Source organism: Scomber scombrus, chromosome 7, assembly GCF_963691925.1.
Source record: "Scomber scombrus chromosome 7, fScoSco1.1, whole genome shotgun sequence".
NCBI lineage: Eukaryota > Metazoa > Chordata > Actinopteri > Scombriformes > Scombridae > Scomber > Scomber scombrus.
This window is the reverse complement of record NC_084976.1, coordinates 29,547,145-29,571,402: the sequence shown is the minus strand read 5'-3', so window position 1 is coordinate 29,571,402 and position 24,258 is coordinate 29,547,145. Positions and strand designations below refer to the sequence as shown.

Below are 24,258 nucleotides of genomic sequence, written 5' to 3'. Positions count from 1 at the left end.
TAATCATTATAATATCTAATCATTATAATCAATACTTTAACTACATCAAGCTCATAATCTTATGTACTTTTACCTAAATAGGATTTTTCACACAGGACTTTTACTTGTAATGAAGTATTTTTACATAGCTGTATTAATACTTTTACCTGAGTAAAGTATCTGAGTACTTCCTCCAGCCCTATGTACCCTCAGCCTTATGTTCCCTCAGCCCTATGTTCCCTCAGCCCTATGTTCCCTCAGTCCTATGTTCCCTCAGCCTTATGTTCCACAGTCCTATGTTCCCTCATCACTATGTTCCCACAGCCCTATGTTCCCTCAGCCCTATGTTCCCTCAGCACTATGTTCCCTCAGCCCTATGTTCCCTCAGCCCTATGTTCCCTCAGCCTTATGTTCCCACAGTCCTATGTTCCCTCATCACTATGTTCCCACAAACCTTTGTTCCCTCAGCCCTATGTCCCCACAGCCCTATGTTTCCTCAGCCCTATGTTCCCTCAGCCCTATGTTCCTTCAGCCCTATGTTCCCTCAGCCCTATGTTCCCCTCAGTCCTATGTTCCCTCAGCCCTATGTTCCCTCAGCCTTATGTTCCCACAGCCCAATGTTCCCTCAGCCTTATGTTCCCTCAGTCCTATGTACCCTCAGCCCTATGTTCCCACAGCCTTATGTTCCCTCAGCCCTATGTTCCCTCAGCCCTATGTACCCTCAGCCCTATGTTCCCACAGCCCTATGTTCCCACAGCCTTATGTTCCCTCAGTCCTATGTTCCCTCAGCCCTATGTTCCCTTAGCCTTATGTTCCCTCAGCCCTATGTTCCCTCAGCCCTATGTTTCCTCAGCCCTATGTTCCCTCAGCCTTATGTTCCCACAGTTTAATAATAAAATAAAGAATTTCACCTTTCAAGCATTTTCATAGATAAAACACGTTATGTGCATTAGGGAAATTAGTGGAAAGACCTTCAGGGAACATAGGGCCTGATCTTTGATGGGGGACAATTTCTTAGAAATGGGGGAACATAGGGCTTTGGGAACATAGGGCTTAATTTTGATGGGAGGAACATAGGGCTTTGGGAACATAGGGCCTAATTTTGATGGGGGGGACACTTTCTTAGAAATGGGGGAACATAGGGCTTTGAGAACATAGGGCCTAATTTTGATGGGAGGAAAATTTCTCAGAAATTGGGGGAGATATGGCTGAGGGAACATAAGGCCTACTTTTGATGGGGGGACACTTTCTTAGAAATTGGGGAACATAGGGTTGTGGGAACATAAGGCTGACCCTGCTGTGGGAAATAAAAATCTATTAAAACAGTGTTAAAAGTGTCATATTGAAGTCTGTTTCCACACCACTGATGCATTACACCCATAATCCACACTAGAGGTCGCTCTGGTCCTTCTTCTCTCCTCCCCTGCTGCAGGGTGAGAGGTCGGAGTGGAGAGGTTTCTCTCCGGGATTTGACAACCAGTAGATTTGAAACGCTGCTCCTCCTGCATGTCAGCATCTGAACCAAAGGCATGCAAACTAATCTTTTTATGAAGGAGTAGCACGGCAGTTTCACCAGTTCACCCAGGAAAAGGAACCAACACAGAAACAACAACTCAAATCGAGAGGAGGGGAAGGTTTTTAGTCCAGGTGAGTGAAGCAATAAAACAAACCCTGCTAGCTGTTAGCTGCTGTTACCAAAGTTAGCTAAGTGTTGGAGGAGAAAAAAAAGCATGAGGAGGGCTGATTAGGATTGTCTTATCACTCCTAATAAAGACGCAGATAAAGATGCAGTGTTGTGGTTGCATCAGCAAGGTTGTGCACGTGCAGGGGGTTCACGTGCATCAGCTTTTTTTTCATATACAATCAGCTAAAAGAAACCTTGATGTAAAACAAAATCACATTGTGCATCATCGTCACTGTGCTAACTCAGCATGCTAACTTTAATCAGGCTAGGTTTCAAGCTACACTGACATCTGTTTTAATCTAATTTTGGTAACAATGACCACCTTCTTGCAGATAGCACATGTCTTAATGTCGGTTTACAGCAACCCTAATGTTTGTAATTTGTAAATAACATAGGTATTAATTGGATGCAGGTTCATTGGGTTCATGGAGAGGCTAACAGGGAGCTAGCAGCTTGCTAACCCAGCTAATGTTAAGGCTTTTACTTGGTGCCTCCCAGATGTTTTCTGCAGAAATTATTAAACATGCACATAAATATGGTGTAAAGTTTACTTAACCAGCTTAAAGAAGAAGATGATAAGTGTTAATATGTCGTGTTAAGTTGGGTTTCATAGTTTTTTAAGATGCTTCGTTTGTTGGTTTGTCTTTTAACAAAGTTTTAAAGCTGAAAAATAATCTAATTTAATGTTGTTTTTTTACTAATTTAAGGCAAGGCAGCTTTATTTATATATAGTGCATTTCATACCCAGGGGCAACTCAATTTAAACATTTAACAGTAAGAATTGGAAACTAAAAAACATACAGTAGTACAGAAAAATAGAGAGAACAATAAAATAAAAACTAGATTAGAATAGAGCATTAAATATAAGGTTGCAGCATAAAATAATGATTTGCTTTAAAATCATTAAAAAGGACATACACAGTGCAAATGAAATATTAAAATTTTAAAGTGCTTTAAAAGAGCTCAGTCATAAGCACAGGAGAAGAGAAGTGTTTTTAACATTAAATGTACTTAGCTTTTAATATTTATGGTTTCTGATTGTGACATTAGTTATAAAAGGTCTGAAACTATTTGTTAAGTAGTTTAAAAATGGGGGAATAATATCATGACAATGGCTGTGTTTTTGAGGAGTGATTTAAGGTGAGGTTAATTTGTGTGTTATCTACCTAAAAAAACACATAATTGCTTTAAGATGTAATAAATTAGGTCAATAATTACATGTGGTAGCTCAGTGGTTAACATGGCCTGTTGTCACACACATGCATAAGCACATATTACTGTAAATGCACATTATATATGCACATTTATTTATATATTAAAGGTAGGAAACATGCACACATGCACACTTTATATTCATACACTCATGTTTTATCATATCCTTGTTGTTTATATTCATATCTATCAATATTGCTCTTACTTTTTGTTTACTATTACTATTTTAAAGCTTTACTACAGATGCTACCGCCCTATATTTAATCTCTTTTAACCCTGAAGTCACATGGTATTGTTACCCTTTTAATAAAGCACCTTACATTTACAATAATCTGCAAGAAAAGGCCTTAAAATTAGATACTTTACCGCCACTACAGCTGTTCAAAAGCTTTATTTCAGACCTTTTTTTTAAATTAATTGCAAATGTTTTTAACTTTATCGTAATCTTATCTGTTTACTTGTATTAATTTGTTGTTTTATTTTCTTTTTCTTTGACCTAATTCATCCTCAATGGACTTTTGAGGTAAAATAAAGGTTAATTAATACAATAAATATAAGCTATTTCTTCTTTCCCCCCCCCCTCTCATTACATTGTTCAGGAGCTGAAACCTAAGATTTCTTTTACTCTTTTTATAGTTATGTAATGAGAATATTTATATATCCTCTTATGTTAAATATTAACAGATTATCGGCCAAAGTAGTTAAGATGTTGCAAGAGATCTACTGCCCTGATACATGCTTAATGGTGATCTGATGCACACATAATGTCTACTGAAAGAGGGGAAACGTTGCATGGCTGTTTCCCTTTTTGTTTTGCTTGGTCCAAATCGACACTATGTCAAATGTTGGGGTATCTTTGGCATCCCTCGTCTTTTTATAAGCTATATCGTGCTAGCTGGTGTCTTATGCGGTAATGTTGCGACATGGTTGCATCAGCTCCATCATCCCGGGATGTGTTCACTTGTCTTGTGAAAGCTTATTTCACCATTTTGTGTGTAGTTTAATACACTTTGAAGTTTGTAAAAGCTAGAAAATGATCCTTTTTGGGGTTTTTATTAATGGTAGTACTCTGTTAAAGATGTTTCCATTATAATTTAAATATATGAAGGGTGAAAAAAAACCAGGCTGCCTATTTAAAACACATCGGTTATATTACAGCGTGGTTACTGATTGACAGGATGTTTCCCCCCCCCCCTCTCTCTTCTGTCATCAGCGCCGGTTGTAAAAAGGCTGGTGTTTGCAGTAATCTGCTCATCCGCGTCCAGGCTGCCTCCACGTTTACAACCGGACTAATGGGCTGATCACTGATGAGAGGAGCATGCTTGCACATTATGCAACTAATATACCGCTGAATGTGTTCGGACGGACGCGGGCGTAAAGCTCTCAGGAATGTTAATGGCTATTTGTGTAGTTTTTCAGTTTACATTAATTCACATGAAGACATTTAATGCATGTATGCAAGTTGCTAATTATGACTTTCGAAGCTTTAAACCCTGGAGATGCCTTCAAGTTGGGCATTTTAGGAATTGTTGAAAAGAGGTAAGCTGCTTTATTTGCTTAGATTACTAAGGTTTTTTGTTGTTGTGTGTGTGTGTGTGTGTGTAGTTGAAAGAAGCTGTCACACAGTTTACATGCATGAGTTCAGTCAGAGCAGTCATATTAAAGGCATGTGGCTTTTTTAAAATCTACCTTAATCTGTGAGCCACATAATTAAGCTGTGTAGAGAGAGAGAGAGAGAGAGAGAGAGAGAGTGTGACGACCATCTCCCCCCCCTAACAGAATTTGCGCCCTGCAATGTGAAACACTGTGTTTGTAATTTCTCTTCTGCAGCTCTGTTTTTGTTTGTGAGTAAGTGTGCGAGCGTCTCACGTGGGAGGTGTGTGTGTGTGTATAGACGGCTCTTTGTTGGACTATTAGACGCCTGGCACATATACGCTAAAGCACACGGCTTCTCTAACTGAGACGTTTTCCATACTGTCATGCCATAAAGCAGCGGAGTCAAACTCTTTAGTTCAAGGGCCACTTTCAGCCCAGTTTGAGCTCAAGTCGGTCAGACCAGTAAAACCATTGCATAATAACCTTTAAATACTATATTATATATTATAACTATATTCTAAGTGACAACATTTTGTATTTTCAATATATTATTGGTTTAAATATGACAATTAGAGCCTGACCGATTTACCAGCTGATATTGGCCAATCACAGCTATATCAGTATAGGCTTATATGTTGTCCGATATGTACCAATATTAGATATATAAGGAGCATTTAATGTATATTTTATCCGTTTTCTAATTCAAGTGAAATATATATGTGGGTCAATGATGTAATGTAACCCAGTGTAGATTGGTGTAACCAGTATTTTTCATAAAAATCTGATTATATAGAGATTTAATAAATATAAGTCACTTTTAACAATGCAACACTATGTTTTTAAACTAATTTTACATCATTTGTCAAAACTTATTTAGATAAAATGGGTGTTTTTAGGATATGTCCTGCTCAATAGTGACAAAATGCTTTAACATTTAAATGTAGAATTACTCCATTTGATGTTTTTAAATGAAGTAATTATTTGTATAATACACTGTAGGTGGATAAAATATGTAATATTTATCATTATTTTCTGGTTACACCATTTGACATTTTCAGGAGCATTCAGTCTCACTTTTGGTAAAAAATGTTGCAAATGTCATAAAACCAACAAAAATACAAAATGTGGATTTTAGCAAAACAGCAGCAGCCATTGTAATAAGTTAAAACCTGTTAAAAATGTGTCTTTACTTTACTGCCATGAAGATTTATTTGTGGCTGTTTTTTTCTTTCCTTCTTCTTTTGGATAGAAATGTGACTTTTATTTCCTCGGCCGTAGTAGCCGGTGTGTTTCCCCGACAAACACCGTCCAGCCAACCAATCGCTGGTCACTCATCAAACTGGCTGATGAGTAAACAAACTAACCCTAACCCTGAAACAACAGTCAGCCAACGCTCGGCCTTCCCCTGCTCAGTTGTAGGGCTGCAGGATATGGTTACGAAGTTATTGTATCTCGATATTGAAGCCAAATATCTTTATCGATACAATTGACCCTTCGCTAAGCCCCTCCCCTAAACAGCCACTGTCCAATCCTTGTTGTTGTTTGAATTTTAAAGTGCAGCAACAGTAAAAATTAAACATTCTTAAGAAAACAGCACAATAATACCAAATAGACAAAATAGTTTATTAATCACAACAGACCAATAACTGTCTTAAGCTGCATTGAAATAAAAAATAACATTTTTCTGCAGCCTTTACTTTGCAAACAATCCTTTAACAATATTTTAAATGTAAAAACAGTGAAAATAAAGTCTTCGGCTTCTTTAAAAAAAATCTTTTTAAATAAATAAAAAAGTATTTTGCTGTAACGTCTTCTTTGACACAGTGCTTCACAGATTTATGGAGTATAACCGACGACTAATCGAATATTCACTGCATGCCAACATTGACAGGGGATAAATAGATAATGCATCAAAAATAAAGTTCGATATTCGTAACAAACGACAAGCTTTAACTGCGCAAACTTGTATTTATTTAACTGATAATCATCCTTCATTTATTTACAGTAACACATTAATTAAAAGAAAACAATCTTACAGGCTTTACAGACCCCTAAATTTTTTTACTTTTGTCCCAATTTCGAGGAGCTGTTACAAATGTTTACGCACTAGTTTGGTGATTAGCGCCAGGTCCGTCTCCCTCAGTAACCATCACAGCAGACAGCAGCTTTTTCACATGAGTCCGCAGTTTTTCCACGCTGGACTTTTGTGACTAACTTACTACTGAGTCAAAGTAGCTGAGGGCAGCAGTAAAAATTCACTCGGTGTCAAACTCTACTTCAGAACAGGCGGGGAGCTCCGGTCCTCTGAAATGAGGCCAACGCGGAAGTAACTTAAAACTGCATTCTATCAAAAGGCCACCAGGGGGCGACCGTTTTGGTGTCAAAAGGACTTCCGTCTCTATACAAGTCAATGGAGAATTCACCAACTTCTCACTTGATTTCTAACCTCAGTAAACGTTTTCAAAATGTGTTTATGGTCTCAATTGCTAGTTTAAAGCCTTCTTCAATGCAGTATGATGTTCATTTGGGACATTTTGGCCTCCCTGATTTTATATGTGATGATAAAGCAGGGTATGCATTAGGGCGTGGCTACGTCGTGATTGACAGGTTGATTGGTTCACAGGTTCAGAGGGGGGGCCTCTTGCTCCTCCTGATGCCCATATAAGTAGAATCCGTGTTTTTATTTTTCCCGGCATGCACCGGAAATTTTCAAGATGGCGCTGCTCAGATCCGATACTATTGGCTTCTGAGCAGCAGTCCACAAACCAATGGGTGACGTCACGGATGTTACGTCCATTTCTTATATACAGTCTATGCTTCAGAATAAGGTGGAGGTGGTTTACAAAAACTTATACATCCCCTTAGTGGCTGAAAGTGAAAATTGCTCTGCAGTAATTGTGAATGAACCCTTCATAGTAGACTACACAGCTCAACTCTTTTTAAGGTTTTTTCAATGGAAAAAACAACCACGGCACAACGGTCGACTTTAGACCCTGCGAACAACTATTCGATACCATTATGACCATTTTTATACATTAATGATACAAATTAAAATATACAATAAAATACTGAAAAAAATATACAAGAATATTTTTAAAATATATTTATGGAGATGTTTTTTACTTTAGGTCCAAATGAGATAACTAGTAACATCAAATTATTTTTCACATCTCATTTTACACACCTGTCTCAGGTTTCCCACGCTTCCTGGAAAACCTGGAAAACCTGGAAATTGATTGATTTTCCAGTCATGTAAAAACAAATGCAAAAAAAGAAAGAAAAAAGTAAAGTGTCCTGGAAAAGTTTGAGTTGTCCTGTAAGATGATTTCTGCTGACTCTGCTTCTCTCGGCTGTGTGAGTGAACGCAAATGGTTTAGAACAGGAGTGTCAAACTTATTTTAATTCAAGGGCCGCATATACAGCCCAAGTTGATCTCATGTGGGCCGGATTATTAAAAAGATGGAGGGAAGGAAGGAAGGAGGGAGTGAGGGACAAATGGAAGAAAGGAAGGAAGGAGGAGAAGCAAAAGAAGATTGAATGAAAGATGGAAGGAAGGACAGATTGAAGGGAGGGAGGGAGGAAGGAAGGAAGGAAAAGAAGACGGGAAGGAAAGATGGAAGAAAGGGAATAAGGACAGATGGAAGGAAGGACAAGAAGACAGTAAATAAGGAAGGAAGAAAGGAGGGACAAATGGAAGGAAGGAAGGAAGGAAGGAAGGAAAAGGAGGAGGAGAAGGAAGAGAAGATGGGAAGGAAGGAAGAAAGGGAAGAAAGGACAGATTGAAGGGAGGAAGGACATATGGAAGTAAAGAAAGAAGGAAGGAAAAGAAGACAGGAAGAAAGGAGGGACAAATGGAAGGAAGGAAGGAAAAGGAGGAGGAGAAGGAAGAGAAGATGGGATGGAAAGATGGAAGGAAGAAAGGGAGGAAGGACAGATTGAAGGGAGGAAGGACAGATGGAAGTAAAGAAAGAAGGAAGGAAAAGAAGACAATAAGGAAAGAGGGCTGGATCGGACCCCTCGGCGGGCCGGTTCTGGCCCACGGACCGCATGTTTGACACCTCTGGTTTAGAAGATTTCTTATTGCTAACGTTGCTAGCATGAATAAATGGAGAAACATGGCGAAACTAGCATCACAGCTATCAATCAGTCAAATATTCTTTTATATATAAATAGCACCTTTCAAACTAATCTGATGCAATTCACAGTTCGATAGATAAAAAAAAAACAACAACGTAGGAAATAAAGTAAAAATATACTTGGTAACTAATGCACACTGAGCAATACAATATGAGTTGATAATAATAATAATAATACAAGATAAAGAATAAATTATAAAAAATGATACGATAGTCTTTCATACTGTAGCAGCTGAAAATGTTCTTAAAAAGTCCTGGAAAATGATTTAAAGTAAATAAATCTTAATCCCTGCTGCCTGTTTAAGGGTTAATATCTTGCACGTCGTTCATATCTAGATATAAATACGATAACTATACATGGTCCAGCTCTGGTCTGTTGTGGGTTTTTTAAAGCCCTCTCCCTCTGACTCTGTCTGTCTTGAGACGTGAATGTCTTGGCACGCTGTCACGTACAGGATAGACTGCCCAAGAGGAGGAGGAGGGAAGGAGGGAGGAGGGAAGGAGGGAGGTAGTGCAGTTGAAGGGGGGAGGAGGAGGAGGAGGAGGAGGAAGAGGTGGAGGCCATAGGACCTGAGCGCTACTGCTGCTGCTGCTTCTACTGCTGCTGCTCGCTCAATCCCGGATTAGTTCACTGACGGAGATGTTGCTGAGCCTTTGCCAAATCAGGCTTCGCCGCTACACCCACGTAACCCCGTCGCAGAAGAACGCATTGAACCGGACAGACAGCTGAGAGAGATTGAGACAGAGAAAGAGAGAGAGAGAGAAAGAAAGAGAGAGAGAAAGAAAGAGAGAGAGAGAGAGAGAGAGAGATGGAGGCGTTCATTGAAAGTTTTCCCTTGCTAGAGCGGGACCAGAACCCGGCTGAGAGGCTGAGACTTTCCTCCGAGTCCAGAAAGCAGAGGAGAGGAGGAGTAACTTCAAAGCCCCTTTCTGACCTTTGCAGAACCCATTGTGATTCGAGCTTGCCGGGACACGGCTGCTTTGTTTACCGTATAGTGTATTTATAACAGCAGATCAAGAGAGAACTCACTCCCGGGGGGGCAAAATTCCTCCCCAGGGAATGTTTCCGTGGCTCCCGGGGGGACGAGCCGAGCAGCCGCACACCACCACCACCACCACCACCACCACCGCTCTGCCCGAGTCCAGAAGGGAGCTCTACGTTAACCACAAAGCACCTTTTAAGCTAAAAAAACCCAGCGCCGCCGCTTTCAGGGGACGTAAACGGCTGCGAGCCAGAGAGATAACCTGGTCTCCTATTAGCAGGTACGATCTCACAGACTCCCACAAGACGTGACGGAGATTAACTTGGTGTTGTTTTGTTTTGACTTGACGTGTCTGGAACGAACACAGAGAGGTATTATGGTCTGTGTAGATTGTGATAAAGCTGCTGTATGTGTGCCAGGGCGGCCTGTTAAACAGTGTAATAGATTTTGGGGTGTAACTACAAACACTGATAGGCAGCGGTGAACCTGCCTGCTGAGTAAACAGTGAGGCAAGAGCTGAGATTGAGTCAATAAGAGAAGGAAGCTGAAGGAAGCTGATTTTTCTTGTTTGAGGTGAGAGGAGGTGAATCACCCACAAGACAGAGATTTCACACATTAAGCTTATGACTGTAATAAAATACATCAATTTAAAGGCTTTTAATGTGGCGGTGTAAACATATTGTGTTTTATAAGTAGGAATGCAGCTATATTTTAATAATCGATTGGTCGTTTTAAGTCATTTTTTAACCATTTACATCCATTTTCGGGTCAAATTTAACAGCTTGTAAAAACACCCCAGATGTCTTTTTTACTCTGAAATTTAATGACTTCTCTTTCTTTTAAAGGGAAATATTGACCTTAAGTTTATTGTGCTTGTAAAGGAAGAAGAAATGATCATTTATAAACTTCCTCCTTGACCCCTTACATGCTGCTCAGGTCAATTTAGACCTTTTAACAGCTTGTAAAAACACCCCAAATGTCTTTTAAACTGAAATTTGATGACTTCCCCTTCTTCTAAAGTGTCCCAAAATGCACAAAAAAACTTCTGGGCCATATTTGACCCACATTTATTGACATGGCTTTTAGTGAAATGAATAGTTAATAGTTTTAATAAGATAGTAGTTATGAGGATTTCTTTTTATGATGTAGCAGTGAAGACTGATGGCTCTAATGGTTATACAATAAACCCCACAGCTCCATAAAGTTTGTCATTTTTAATAAAATAACATTTAAATCATTATTGTTATGTTATATTTTCATGTCTTAGGTAAAATAGGACATATTGTGTGATAGGAGCTGTTTTTTCTCCAAAAATACAAAATACACTTTCAATAAAATAACATTTAACCACCAAAAAGAGATGCAAAAATGACTAAAAGAGACATAAATTGACTAAACAAACCTAAAACATACATAAATATGACTGAAAAGAGACCTAAGTTGACTAAAGAAACCTAATTGCCACCAAAAACAGGAAAACATGACTAAAAACAACCTACAGTTAGTTTGAGTGACAGTTGCCATCTAGTTACCATGGTAACTTAGAGATGGAGTGACTAAAGAGACTCGAAACTACCAATAAAATAACATTTCCATCATTATTGCTATGTTATATTTTCATGTCTTAGGTAAAATAGGACATGATATTGTGTGATAGGAGATGTTTAGTGGTGTAAAAGCTAAATAATACACTCTCTCTGCTCTCTGAAACATTAATCTTGAATTTATTGATCAGTCAGATCGAAAATGTGGTATAGACACTTTTTATGATTGGATTTTGTGTTGAATATGAAGAGTACGTAAGGGGTTAAAACAAGATTGTCAAACATTTCCCAGTTCCAGACAGTCATTTGTGACATTTTGATGCTTTTTTCTTTATCTTATTCGATCATAAATTGAGTATCTGAGTCTGTTTTTGGACAGCTGGTCTAAGAAACCAGGCGACTTATAAATGTCAATTTGATTTTTAAGGGTTTTAGGAAGCTTTAAAGGACATTTTTCACTTTTTCAAATGATTTCTAGAACCAATTAAGCAACAAAATAAAAGTTAGATTAAAGGAATAATGAAAAGATTGTTAGTTGTAGCCTTAATTATAACATTCAACTCTCCTGTCATGTATTTATGATTGATGAGACGCCTTCATGTGTGTGTTTCAGTCTAGTTGCTCGACCACAGTTACAGTACATGCTGCTTACAGTTGAGGAAGGGAGGGGGGGGGAAGTTTCCTCACCTTTTTGGCCACTGAATGAGGTGTCTGTTTAAGTGCCATGTAGCATGTGACCCCTGTATGAGCTGGTTTGAAGGAAGGGAAAAAAAACACACTCCCTGTCTGTCCTCAGCAGCATGTGTACCAACACCACAGGGAGTATGTATCTAATTAGGTGTTTAGGACAGAGCCGCCCTACAAGACCTGGCCTGTGTGTGTGTGTGTGTGACTTTGTGGGTCTTGTGGGGACCGTTTGGGGTTTAAACACTCACCTTGTTGGGACCAGTCGTCTTCATAGGGACCAAAGCCTGATCCTAAAGTGGTAAAAGTCATTTCTAGGGTCCTGGTTAAAGGGTTTGGTGTTAATTTGTTAGGGTTTGTTCAAAATGAATGGGAGTCAATGTAAAAGTCATTACGAAGATAGCTGCACAAACCTGTTATTGTGTTGTGTGTGTGTGTGTGTGACTTTGTGGGTCTTGTGGGGACCGTTAGGGGTTTAAACACCCACCTTGTTGGGATCGGTAGTCTTCATATGGACCGAAGCCTGGTGCTAAAGTGGTAAAAGTCAGTTTTAGGGTCCTGGTTAAAGGTTTGGTGTTAATTGGTTAGGGTTTGTTCAAAATGAATGGGAGTCAATGTAAAAGTCATTACGAAGATAGCTGCACAAACCTGTTATTGTGTTGTGTGTGTGTGTGTGTGACTTTGTGGGTCTTGTGGGGACCGTTAGGGGTTTAAACACTCACCTTGTTGGGATCGGTAGTCTTCATAGGGACCAAAGCCTGATCCTAAAGTGGTAAAAGTCATTTCTGAGGTCCTGGTTAAAGGTTTGGTGTTAATTGGTTAGGGTTTGTTCAAAATGAATGGGAGTCAATGTAAAAGTCATAACGAAGATAGCTGCACAAACCTGTTATTGTGTGTGTGTGTGTGTGTGTGTGACTTTGTGGGTCTTGTGAGGACCGTTAGGGGTTTAAACACTCACCTTGTTGGGACCAAAGCCTGGTGCTAAAGTGGTAAAAGTCATTTCTGAGGTCCTGGTTAAAGGGTTTGGTGTTAATTGGTTAGAGTTTGTTAAAAATGAATGGGAGTCAATGTAAAAGTCATTATGAAGATAGCTGCACAAACCTGTTATTGTGTGTGTGTGTGTGTGTGTGTGTGTAGATAAACCATAGCTTAGCTCTGATGAATTGTAAGGTGATATTTATAAAAGACGTACCTCCAGGCTATGGTTTTCTTTCACACTAGAGATGCATGCATGCATGATATTGGATTTCATGCCGATATTTTCCAGCTCATTTTGGCCAATTGCTGATGCTGATACTGATATAATGCACTTTATTTTTCCCTCCTGGCTGAGGAGACTATTATGCATGCAGTATTAAGTTGTAGTTTGATTTAAGAGAGGCAATATATGAAGGAAGAACTTAAGAAGGCTGCAGTTCAGGAGCTCAGCATGAACCTGCCAGGTGGGTCGTTCAGGAGAGTTTTCTTTGAGTTTATTACACAGACACGATTAATGTGAAGGATTTAATCTCTGGTTCACACTTCAGAGTTTAAGGTGGTAGTGGTGGTGGTAATGCACCTTAACATGCTGGTTTCACCCTGAACGTCCCAGTGCTTCATCTGCAGGCTCCACTTCACTCAGCTGCCTGACAGACCTGCTGCTTCTTCTCATTTTAATCTCAATAACAAACCCAAACCAGGGGGGGCGTCGGTGCTCCGGTTGGATTGATATGGAGAGCTGGAGCGAGTTGTTTCTCTTCAGCTCCGTTAGTCTCTCAGCTAGTCCCAGCTCTCTGTTTTTGGAGAGGGAGAAGCAGCTAAGTGAAGTTGGAGCCTGTGGAGGAAGCCCCAAGACCATTAAGCCAGGTGTATAGTACTGCGTCTGGCGAGGTAGTGACCGAAAGAATGAGATCTGGAGAGTGTCTGGGCTCAGCCGTAGAGATAGGGTTAGGAGTTTAGACGTCCTGGGGAGGCTAGGAGTAGAGATGCTGCTCCTTCACATGGAAAGGAGCCAGCTGAGGTGGTTCGGATGCCCCCCTTTATAGGTGTTCAGGGCCCGTCCAACTGAGAGGAAACCCCCGGGTAGACCCAGAACATGCTGGAGGGATTATAGATCTCTCCTGACCTGAGAACACCTTGGGATCCCCCAGGAGGAGCTGATGAGTGTGGCTGGGGCGAAGGAGGTCTGGGTTCCATTGCTTGGCCTAATGCCATTGCGACCTGGCCCCGAATAAGTGGCAGATAATGGATGGATGGATGGATGGATGGATGGATGGATGGATGTTGAAGAAGTGCTATAAAACTTTAGAGGCTTTAGAGTCAAATGGCCCATAAGGGGAAACAGCCAGGTTGTCATATCAGCAGAAATGTTCAGTTTGAAGCCGATATTTCATCAAAAAAATCAGCTGATACCAATGACGAGCCGACTTTATCGTACGTCCCTGTTTCACACATCCATTTATTAACTCTGAGCTTTCAATAAGCACTCTAGAAAACTCAATCACACTTTGCCAAAGCTGCACAAACCTCTAAATATGTTGTTTTAATGATGGATTGGGGATACATTGATACTCTTCAAACAGTCAGGTGCCTGAATGAAAAGTATATTCACCATCTACTGGATTCTACACAACTCTTTCTTTCCATGGGTGACTATAAAAAGTTGAAAGCACACTCATAACTCATAACTCCGATGAATTTATGTTAACAGATTAAAGATCAATGTTGAAGTGCATCTAAACACATTCCTTAGTCAGATCTTTGACTTTTGACTTTGAAATTTCATTGATGGTTAATGGCAAAAATTAACTGGTTTCACACTACACTACACTACATCCCCCTCTTGGGTAATATGATGCTATTAAAAATGGAGGGGAGGAAGAGGAGGAGGAATAAGGTGTATAAGTCGCAGTCTATTTTGGGGGGTGTCATGCTGGAAAAAACTCTTTTCTATTAAAGACTGGTTTATTTGAATGCACCAGTAGTTATTCATATTTTTATACTCCAAAACTTTCTCCGTTTACTTTTATTTGAAACACAATCAAAACCCACATATTACACCTGAGACAGTGTGTCGGGTTGATGGTTAATGGTCCCGGTAATGATTTGCTTAACTGAACTGGACCGGTATAATAACTCAGACTGGGTTCGGGTTTGGCTGAGTTTCAATTAAACCTTTTAAAAGAACACAGTAACTTTACATATTGAATACAGTGTGTAGCTGTTTGCTTACTCGAGTCCCAAAAACTCTTCATCCGAGCTGTCGCTGTGTGTAAATATACTACTGCACCCGAGTCGCACTTTTGCATATCACGCTTCAACATCAGTTTGGTCTGTAAATACTGAAACATCACAGCAACTAGTGTCCTTAAATACTTCTGATCAACACACAGTCATTTTCCTGTACAACATACAGCAGTAGCGGGTCATCAAGAGTCTATATTTTCATTATAGACGGCTGTAGCTCAGGAGGTAGAGCAGTCGTCCTCCAATTGGAAGATTGGCGGTTCGATTCCTGGCTCCTCCAGTCCACATGTCGATGTGTCCTTGGGCAAGACACTTAACCCCAAATTGCCCTGGAGGGTGTGGATTTGGGACCTGTGTGGTAGCCCCTGCCATCAGTGTATGAATGTGTGTGAATGGGGTGAATGAGATGTAGTGTAAAGCTCTTTGAGTGGTCGTAAAGACTAGAAAGGCACTATATAAGTACAGTCCATTTACCAATAGCTGGAGTGAGCAGTATGTGCTTGACACCACCGTTATGTTTACAGTTATCATTCTTAGTGTGGACGGCCTTTTACATACCTATAATCATATGCAGATCCAACCTCTTTGCATCTTCCTGGTGAATAGGACACACCCCACTTATAAATGAAAAAATATTGCATTAAAGTTTCATTGTTTTTATGGTATTTGACACTCTGTTAAACTCCTGGCTCTCTCGCCCTCCTCCAGGTCCCTGGATGCCCCACGGTGCCTTGTCCTCGGCCGCCCGGTGCTTCCCAATGGCCGGGAGTTGACCCCGCCCACCAGGATGACGCTGCGCGAGCAGCTAAGGGAGAAGATCTCGGCGGCCTTCTACCGCCACGGGCTGCTGTGCGCCTCCTACCCTGTACCCATCATCCTCTTCACATCTGCTAGCATCCTCACCTGCTGGTAGGTTTTCACACTGAGGTTTTAGAGTTTTTGTTTTTTTAGAGAAATACAAGTAGGAGTGCTGGAAAATCTTAAAAAATGGAAAAATATACGAACACTAGCTTCCTTCTGGGGCTACTAGATAACATCTTGGAATAAAATATAAAGGTACTCTTACAGTATAATTTGGAGAAACTCATATTTGTTATATTTAAACTGTTCTTTTTAAACTTGGTGGTTATTTTTTAGGCTGTAATGTCTTGTGATCTTAAAGGAAAACTTCACTGAAAATCTATAAGGAGTAATCTTCCAAACAGCCATTTTTTTAACCAATTGAGTAGCTAAGCATGCATCTTATAGTGAAGGCTCAGAGATATGAGGAGGTGATAAAGTGACAGGGGGGAGCAGCGCTTAATAAATGAAAGGTTTAGTCTCAGTGAGCGACTGACAGTAGGGTCGGTGTTAAGATGGATGAGTGACTCTAGGCATCTGAACACTGCCTCAAGGCTCCAATTTTAACATAATGGATGGAAAAAAACCCTCTTTTTCATCCAGTGTGGACTGACTGAACTGTACAGAAAGTGTTTTGACAGAAGAAACAAGTATGAGCCGGCCATCTGCACACACATAACAGCCCCCCCACCTCCTTCTATCCCGCTGACACCACCATACAAACATTCACTTAGCACGCGCACACATCCACTCTTGCTAAACCGCTGGTCAAAAAAGAGAGAGGACATAGGTCAGAGAGTTGGCCCGGCTTCATCAGGGAAAGTGTTGTAAAACAATCCTCCTGGAACGCACATGTGCACCTGCTGCGCTGCTGTCCGAGGGCGCGCTGACCAAGTGGAAGACTGACCATCAGACGACAGTGGGGAAGGGTTGAGGAGGGGGGGAAGTGGGAGTGGGAGTGAAAGAAAAGAGCTCGACGACAGGGATGTTAAAGGGAGTACTAGAGCAAAGGGCTGTGAGAAAATGGCTCTGTGAGAATGGGAGGCTTGTCCCTCCATCTGCCTGTCAGGAGGGGGGCCGGCTCCGCACAAAAGAGGCCTTTGTGGAGGTACAGTGACCTTGGAGAGTGGTGGTGGGGGGGGTTAGGGGGGAGGGAGGGAGCGAGCGAGGGAGGGAGGTGAAGCAGAGAGAGAGAGAGAGAGAAGAGAGCTTTCTGTCCAGCTGATGAGAACGTTTCCAAAAGAAGAATGAGTAATATTTGTATTTAACCAACAGCAGGAATGACCACGAGCTCTCCGCGTGGGAGTTGATAATGTCGTTGGTCAATAACCGCTGACTCAGCATTTCCACTATCAGCTGTTAAGACTCTAGACTAGTTTCACAAGTCTTCTCAATCCTCTACGTCCACCACTGAACCGCCTGTATTATAAAAAATGAAATAAACCCTGACATACTGTTCCTATTCTGACCAGTTCACCTTCATAAATTACCTGTTAGTCATTTATAAATGCTTGATTAATCCTTAATGAAGCTGATTTTATGGTCCAGGAGAATATTTTATTTAATATGAAGAATGCAACAACATGAATCTTCTCAATCCTCTACATCAGGGGTGTTAAACTCAGCCCAGTTTGATCTGAAGTGGGCCGAAACCAGTAAAACCATTGTGAAAAATGAGCAGTTTCATCAATAATATTATGTCTTTTTTTTTTCAGATTATTTTGCACAGAAGCTGCTTGACAACATTCAGAGAGCAGAGAAAATGTATTTTCTTTTAGGTTTTACACCCCTACGATCACACAATATTACGTCCTATTTTACCTAAGACATGAAAATATGACAATAATTATTTAAAAGTATTTTATTGAAACTTAAAATTACAATAACTTAATGAAACCATAAAATAAATCCTCATAACTACTTATAAAACTATTATTTTAACAAAAAGCCAAAACATTTGTAGCACCTATACAAAAGATAACATCATATTTCATTTTGGTGCATTTTTGGCCACTTTAGGAAAACTCTTATTTTTCTGTAATATTCATACTTTGCAAAGTTGTCTAACGGGCCAGATTGGTCCTTTTGGCCGGCCGGTTCTGCCCACGGACCGTATGTTTGACACCCCTCAGCTTTACGTCCACCACTAAACCGTCTATATTTAAAAAATGAAATTAAAAATGCATCCTCACTCCTGTTTAGGCTGTTTATAAATACATTTCTCTCTCCACTTCATCATCTGATTGTATTTGCAGCTGGATTTCAACAAAAACTGCATTATTATCAAACATCTGGTAAATAAGTGGCTCAGAAACAGCTCAGTTCCTCTTTAAACTTCTCATCCTGCTCTCTATAATCTCCTATACTGCTATTCTCCACAGTTAAACTCACTACTTAGTTGTTTCAGTTGTCAAAACCGCATCGAAACAAGTATAAATATGAAGTTTGATCGTGTTTCCTAAAGACTCCTGTTGACCAGGAACCTGCAAATCTGATTTTTGAGTGTGAAGAGAGAGCTCAAATGGAAATAAAAACATGTGCTTTGAAATCCTCATGGCTCAATATGACTGGTGTTGGCTTCACGTGGCCTTTAGTGACAGCTCTGTGAGGATGAGTTATGGTGAAGGTGCTCCGTCCTGTCATGATCACCGACTGTAAAAGCTGATAATAACATTCTTGTAAATGTCAGCCTAGTAAAGCTTTTAGTGCTAACATGCTTTTTCTCACAGTTGTGGTTTTAAAAGGAATTAAATTAAGCGTCTTTTCTTGTTTGTTTTGATGTGGTTTTACCTGATTAACAAGTAAAAGGAAAAGCACACAAGCTCATAAAAAAAAAAACTCCTCTTTTCTCCATCAGAAGGACAACAAAATTTTTTTTTTCTTATCTGTCAAACCACTGAAAGCTCAGTCTGTGCACTATGGGTCACGGTTGCCCAACAATACCATTTCAAAAATAAACTGAACTATCCCTAAACACACACACACACATACACACACACACGTGGGCTTGGTGCTCAGAGGGAACTTGTTCCGCAGGGGTGACCCACCCATTTCCAGGAAAAAACAGGGAGGGGAGTCGTCGGTCTCTCTCCAGGTAGTATTTAATCTGGCAAGAAAAGCCGGAGGCCGCGTTTCCATGTTGTCTGAAGTGTTGCACAGTGAAACCAAAATCACACAAACAACATTCCTACAAACTCAAGCGCTCACCTTTTATCAAGACAGCAGCATCTCCGAGTCGGGGCCATTCCTTTGCAGCTACTAATCTAATGTAATGTTGTGTGTCTTGATTTTAATGATGTCATCGTCACGTATCAGCTGAAGAAGATTTTAAACGCTATGAGAAGTTCAATCATTCTCACATATCTAATATTTACCCCCCCCCCCCCCCCCTCTTCCCTCTCTTCTCCCCTTCCCCTCACTCCCCCCCCCTACACAGCTATCCGTTGTTGAGGCTTCCTCTGCCTGGGACGGGTCCTGTGGAGTTCACCACAGGGGTGCGAGACTACAGCGTCCCTTCCCATGAGCCACAGGGAGACTTCGGAGAACGGCCCGACTGGGTAGGAGACGAGAGAAACGAGAACGCAACACATACATTGTTTTATGTTGTTTTTTTTGTCCATATTCAGACCTGCATTATAACTTTAAATGCTCCTGTCTTATTCTATTTCAGCTTAATTTACATTTTATTTCCAATTTAACACTTTTAATCATATTTAAATGTCTTTTTTATTTTGCCAGCTGTTGCTTTTATGTCCTGTCTTCTTTAAATCTTTAAATCTGTACCCTAAACTTGATGTTGCTTCTCAAAAAATTGTCTAAAAACTGGTGGATAAGCTCAGAAAAATACATTTTTAAGATAAGATATTCCTTTATTAGTCCCACAATGGGGTAAATTTGCAATATTACAGCAGCAAGTGGACATTAAACATAGAAGAGCATCAATAAGAAAGAATAAAGAACAATACATAAGTACAAAAAACAATAATAGTAGAAATATATAATAAAATAATAATAATTGTGACATTATGTACAGCAAAACAGTAATATTGGTATTGAGTGGTAATATAACAGATGATATTGTTATTGCACAGATTAAAGTGAAGAAAATATATATATGCATATTATATATATATTGCACAGTTGAATTGAAATTGGTATTATACAAACATTTTTACAGTAATATAACCTTTAAAAGCAGGAAAAGACAAAAGTTATTCCATATTGCGATATTCAAAATCTAAGATGATATCTATCAAATATCACATTACGATATATTATAGTGTTTTATTGCCCAGCCCTAATACTTATCTTCTAAGCCAGAATCTTTACCCGAAACTTGATGTGGCTTCTCAAACATGAGTCTAAAACTGGTGCTCGGACTTAAAGAGGAAGCGCTTTCATGCAAACTAGTGTAACAGTAAAGATGGAGGCTCATAAATAATGTAACGGACAGTCATGCTTCACTTATCAGCCGTAGTTTGAGATCCAGGAAACTTTACACTCTCTGTATAAGTGCTGCTTTTCAGACCTCAAACAGTTTGTTCCATGTCTCTAAATGTGTGATGTCACTATGTGTGTGCTGCAGTATCGGGGTCCTCCGGTCGCCTACATCCAGCAGGTGTTGGTGAAGGCGGCGGTGTCTCCGTGGGAAAGCAGCCTGGTGCCGGTGGACATGTTCCGGTCGCCGCTGGGCCAAGTCTTCAGCCTGCTGGAGGAGATCCGCAACCACGTCTACTCTGACAGGTAGACACAGACACACACAGACACACACACATGATGTTAGATGACAGACGTGATTTTCATTGCTTCCTGTAGAGGAATGTCGAGCTCCGTGAACACCTGATAAAATCCTACATGATGCATCTTTAAACAAAACTAAAGTTACAACTAGAGCTGAACAATTAATCAAAATGTCATCTTGCTGATCCTTATTTGTCACTGAGCCAAATGCAGATGTTTTCAGCACAAATCAATCAGGATCAATACGTTTAATAACGTCATCCTGATCAGCTGTGCAAACTTTTACTGCAGAAAAAAGTCAAATTTATTGATTCTGAATCAAAGACCCATCAGATCCAAAATTTAATCAATCTGGAATATTTGAAATAGAGCGAAAGCCACGAATCTAAATAGGTCATAAATGTATTTCTAAAAAAGGTGTAAAAAGCATTTCAACCATTTAGATTTGAATTGTGGAGCTAGGCTTCACAAACTGTTTCAAGATTTCTGTGTCTGGATTTAATGGGCGGGTCTTAAAATCACCGCCGCGTTAACCAATAGCACGGTTACACACCGGAGCATAAACCCGCCCCTGCTGCTGTAGAGGTATAAATACATTCAGCGCACACTACTACTACAGTCTACAGGTAGCAAGTTAGCTGAGCTAGCCGCCGAGTTAGCCGCCGAGCTAGCAGCTGAGCTAGCCGCCGAGTTAGCTGCTGAGTTAGCAGCAGAAAGCTCTCAGACCTAGCGTCCATGTTTCTGGTAGAGGTGGTGACTTTGATTGACAGGTCACACTTGCTAGGAGGCGGGGCTTCAGCGGACTCGGCGGGCACTCCCACAGCGTTTGGGAGCAGAGAAATAGGCTGACTTTTACACAACTTTGAAGCCTAATTTCATATATTTGGCGATTTTTTTTTAATCATTCAAATTTGGCAGGGTGGTTAACAACACACTTTTCTGTGGTATGTCAAACTCAGAACACATATTTATTCTTACTTTACACAGACTTTAACTTTTAATGAAGGTAAAGATGAATTAATGATTGTATAAAGTTTGTCCTCCATGTTTTTAAACTGTGTTGTTGTTTAAATACATAGGTCTGTCCCTCAACATGTTAGCAGTTCAAAGTCGAGCCATGAACCCAAAAGTATATATTTACTTTAGAGGAAGAAAGAAAAACATGCATGACGTTGACATATGGAAAGAAGCGAGCTATCGATCTGTTGTAAACCGGTCTGACTTTGACCTCTGTTAGTTTGACAGCTTTACTGTACCGAGCACTGATATATAGGACAGCTTCTAATTATCTTTACACTACACGTTAAAATGGATCGATTCCCGCTCAGAAAGTAATTAGATTTGGAGTTTTAATGACTCCTCGCCTCTGCTCCACCATCCTCTCACCCCCCTCCCCCCTTTTGTTTCTTACCTTCCTTGTTCAGCTCCGGGGTTCGGAGTCTGGAGGCGCTGTGTCTCCAGGTGACGGACCTGTTTCCAGGGTTACGGCGGATGCAGTCGGTGCTGCCAGAGCACGGCTGCCTGCTCGTTTCTCCCGGAAACTACTGGCAGAACCAGCGGGAGCTGTTCGACTCGGACCCCGACCTCCTGAAGACCATCCAGAAGCACGAACCGAAAGGCCTGCACACCTCGGCCACGCTGCGAGGTAGGGACGGAGGAGGACTCGGACTCATGGGGTTGGATGGTTAAAGAGAAGCTGATAGGCTGCCTGCACATCTCTGGGATGTTTAGCTGAAGGGAGAAACCTTTTTGAGTTCTTTTTTTGTCAAGTTGAGGTTTTTGTGTTTCACTATTTCAACCCTCGAGGTGTTTGGTGTGCATCTGTTCTGAAGAGCAGGTACAGTATGTCTTATAAACTTGTGCTTTGACCCAATTACATTACTCATATTAGTGCTGGGCGGTATGACCAAAAACGGTGTCACGGTATATGACGGTATTTTTTTCCCCTGTTTTTCCCGGGTTTCTCCCGTATTTTAGACTCATCTCCCGCCGCCCTCCCGTTTTGCCTTTTCTCTCGGGAATCTCCTGTAATTTACAGCCCCAACTTTGTTTGTTAATAATAATGAGAAGCGCACAATAATAACAAAGGTTTTATTTTGAAAGCTTAGACAGGAAGCCACCGCAGCTCCCGTTAGTTTGACAGAAGCTGAAACACACACGAAATGTTTTAACTGTAAATAAAAGTGCACATTTTCCAGCCTGTGTCAGACACAATGCAAAGAGTTTACTGACTAATTATTAAAAACCAGGATGTGTTGCGTGAACTATCATCATCTTAACTCGCTCGGCAGGCACACATCTTCTGCTGTTTGTTGAGCGACAGGAAGCGCAACACTGAAAAGGGTCCCGTCTACCGCCCAGCACTAACTCATATAGAGCTTATAATGTGGAAAACATCCCAACCCCATCAATCAAAAATGATGAACCTGTTCAAACTTGTTGCAGAGGTCTGGTAAACGTCACACATTCGTCACATTTACACAAACTTACAGAAGAGTTTGTCGACATCTCTGCATTATGTGGATGACAGAAGAGCTAATAACAGAGTAATGTTTTCCTTTTCCATCTGTTCTTAACTTCTTACGCCACTTTTAACTCACAGAAAGTCTATTTTAGAAATGGAAAAGGTGCAAACTAAAGGAGTAAGGGGGTTTTTCCAGGGCTCCTTTTTTTTGTCTGCTATCACTCACAACAGGAGAAACTTGTAAGAGGTAGTGAGCGTGGGGGGATTAGTGGTATCAGCAAACTTTAAGAGGCTTTTAATATTTACAGTACAGAGAACAAGCAGTTTCATTCCCTGGGAACTTTAATTTAATTCTCTTAAAAAAAAAAAACTTTGCCCACTGACATAGTGAACGAAAATCATCCAGCTCAGCATTCTGCCTCACCTTCCAGCTCAAGTGATTTAGAGGTGGGAAGCTTATTGTGGAGCTGGAGCTGGAGCTGGAGTCAGGGACAGCTTGGCTTCCCACATACAGTCCAACTTGATACTCTTGTTAACATTGAGCTAGTGTGAGAGCGCTGGCAACCTGAGCCGTCAGCTGTGTCTGATGGTCGGGGGGGAGAGGGGGGGCGGAGAGCCTTCACTTCCTTTCACCCCACTCTTTATCTATGCAGGCTAATAAAAAAGGCATCCCACCCCCCCTGCATGAAGTATATTAAAATTAAATGGGACTAACATTTTATTGAGCATACTACAAGAGGCGGTGTAATATAACAGCTGTAGGGATTTTGGGAATTTGCTGTTATGTAACTACGAGACAGGCGACTAATGAACGAGCTTTGATGTGTGAGGTTATTTATATTAATGTGTTGTTCTGTGTGTGTGTTTTCAGAAATGTTAAAATGTGTGTGTGTTTGTGTGTGTTTCAGACCTGCTGTTTGGCGTTCCCGGGAAATACACAGGTGTCAGTCACTACAACAGGAAGAGGGTGGTGACTTACACTATCACTGTGGTGCTGTCCAGCTACGACGCCAGGTCAGTTACAGATAAAGTCATAAATTATAAGCTTCAATCTCTTCTTTGTTTATTTTTACCACGTGTAAATAAAGACGCCATCGTGTAAAATCTACTGTGACCAATGCTCCTGATTTTATATTAAATTTAAAGTATAATATAAAGTAGAAGCTTAGTG

The 24,258-nt window shown here is 40.6% G+C and overlaps 1 protein-coding gene across 1 annotated transcript in view; it reads left to right on the top strand.

Moving 5' to 3' along the window:
- Nucleotides 1-4,179: 4,179 nt before the first annotated feature.
- The window catches only part of scap (SREBF chaperone), a gene marked incomplete in the record, with an annotated part of 51,079 nt that continues 31,000 nt past the window's right edge, over nucleotides 4,180-24,258 (top strand). Inside the window, 6 exon segments of the mRNA XM_062422751.1 lie at nucleotides 4,180-4,414; nucleotides 15,752-15,952; nucleotides 19,320-19,440; nucleotides 20,469-20,626; nucleotides 22,048-22,268; nucleotides 23,996-24,105. Coding sequence (XP_062278735.1) covers nucleotides 4,323-4,414; nucleotides 15,752-15,952; nucleotides 19,320-19,440; nucleotides 20,469-20,626; nucleotides 22,048-22,268; nucleotides 23,996-24,105 — 903 coding nt within the window.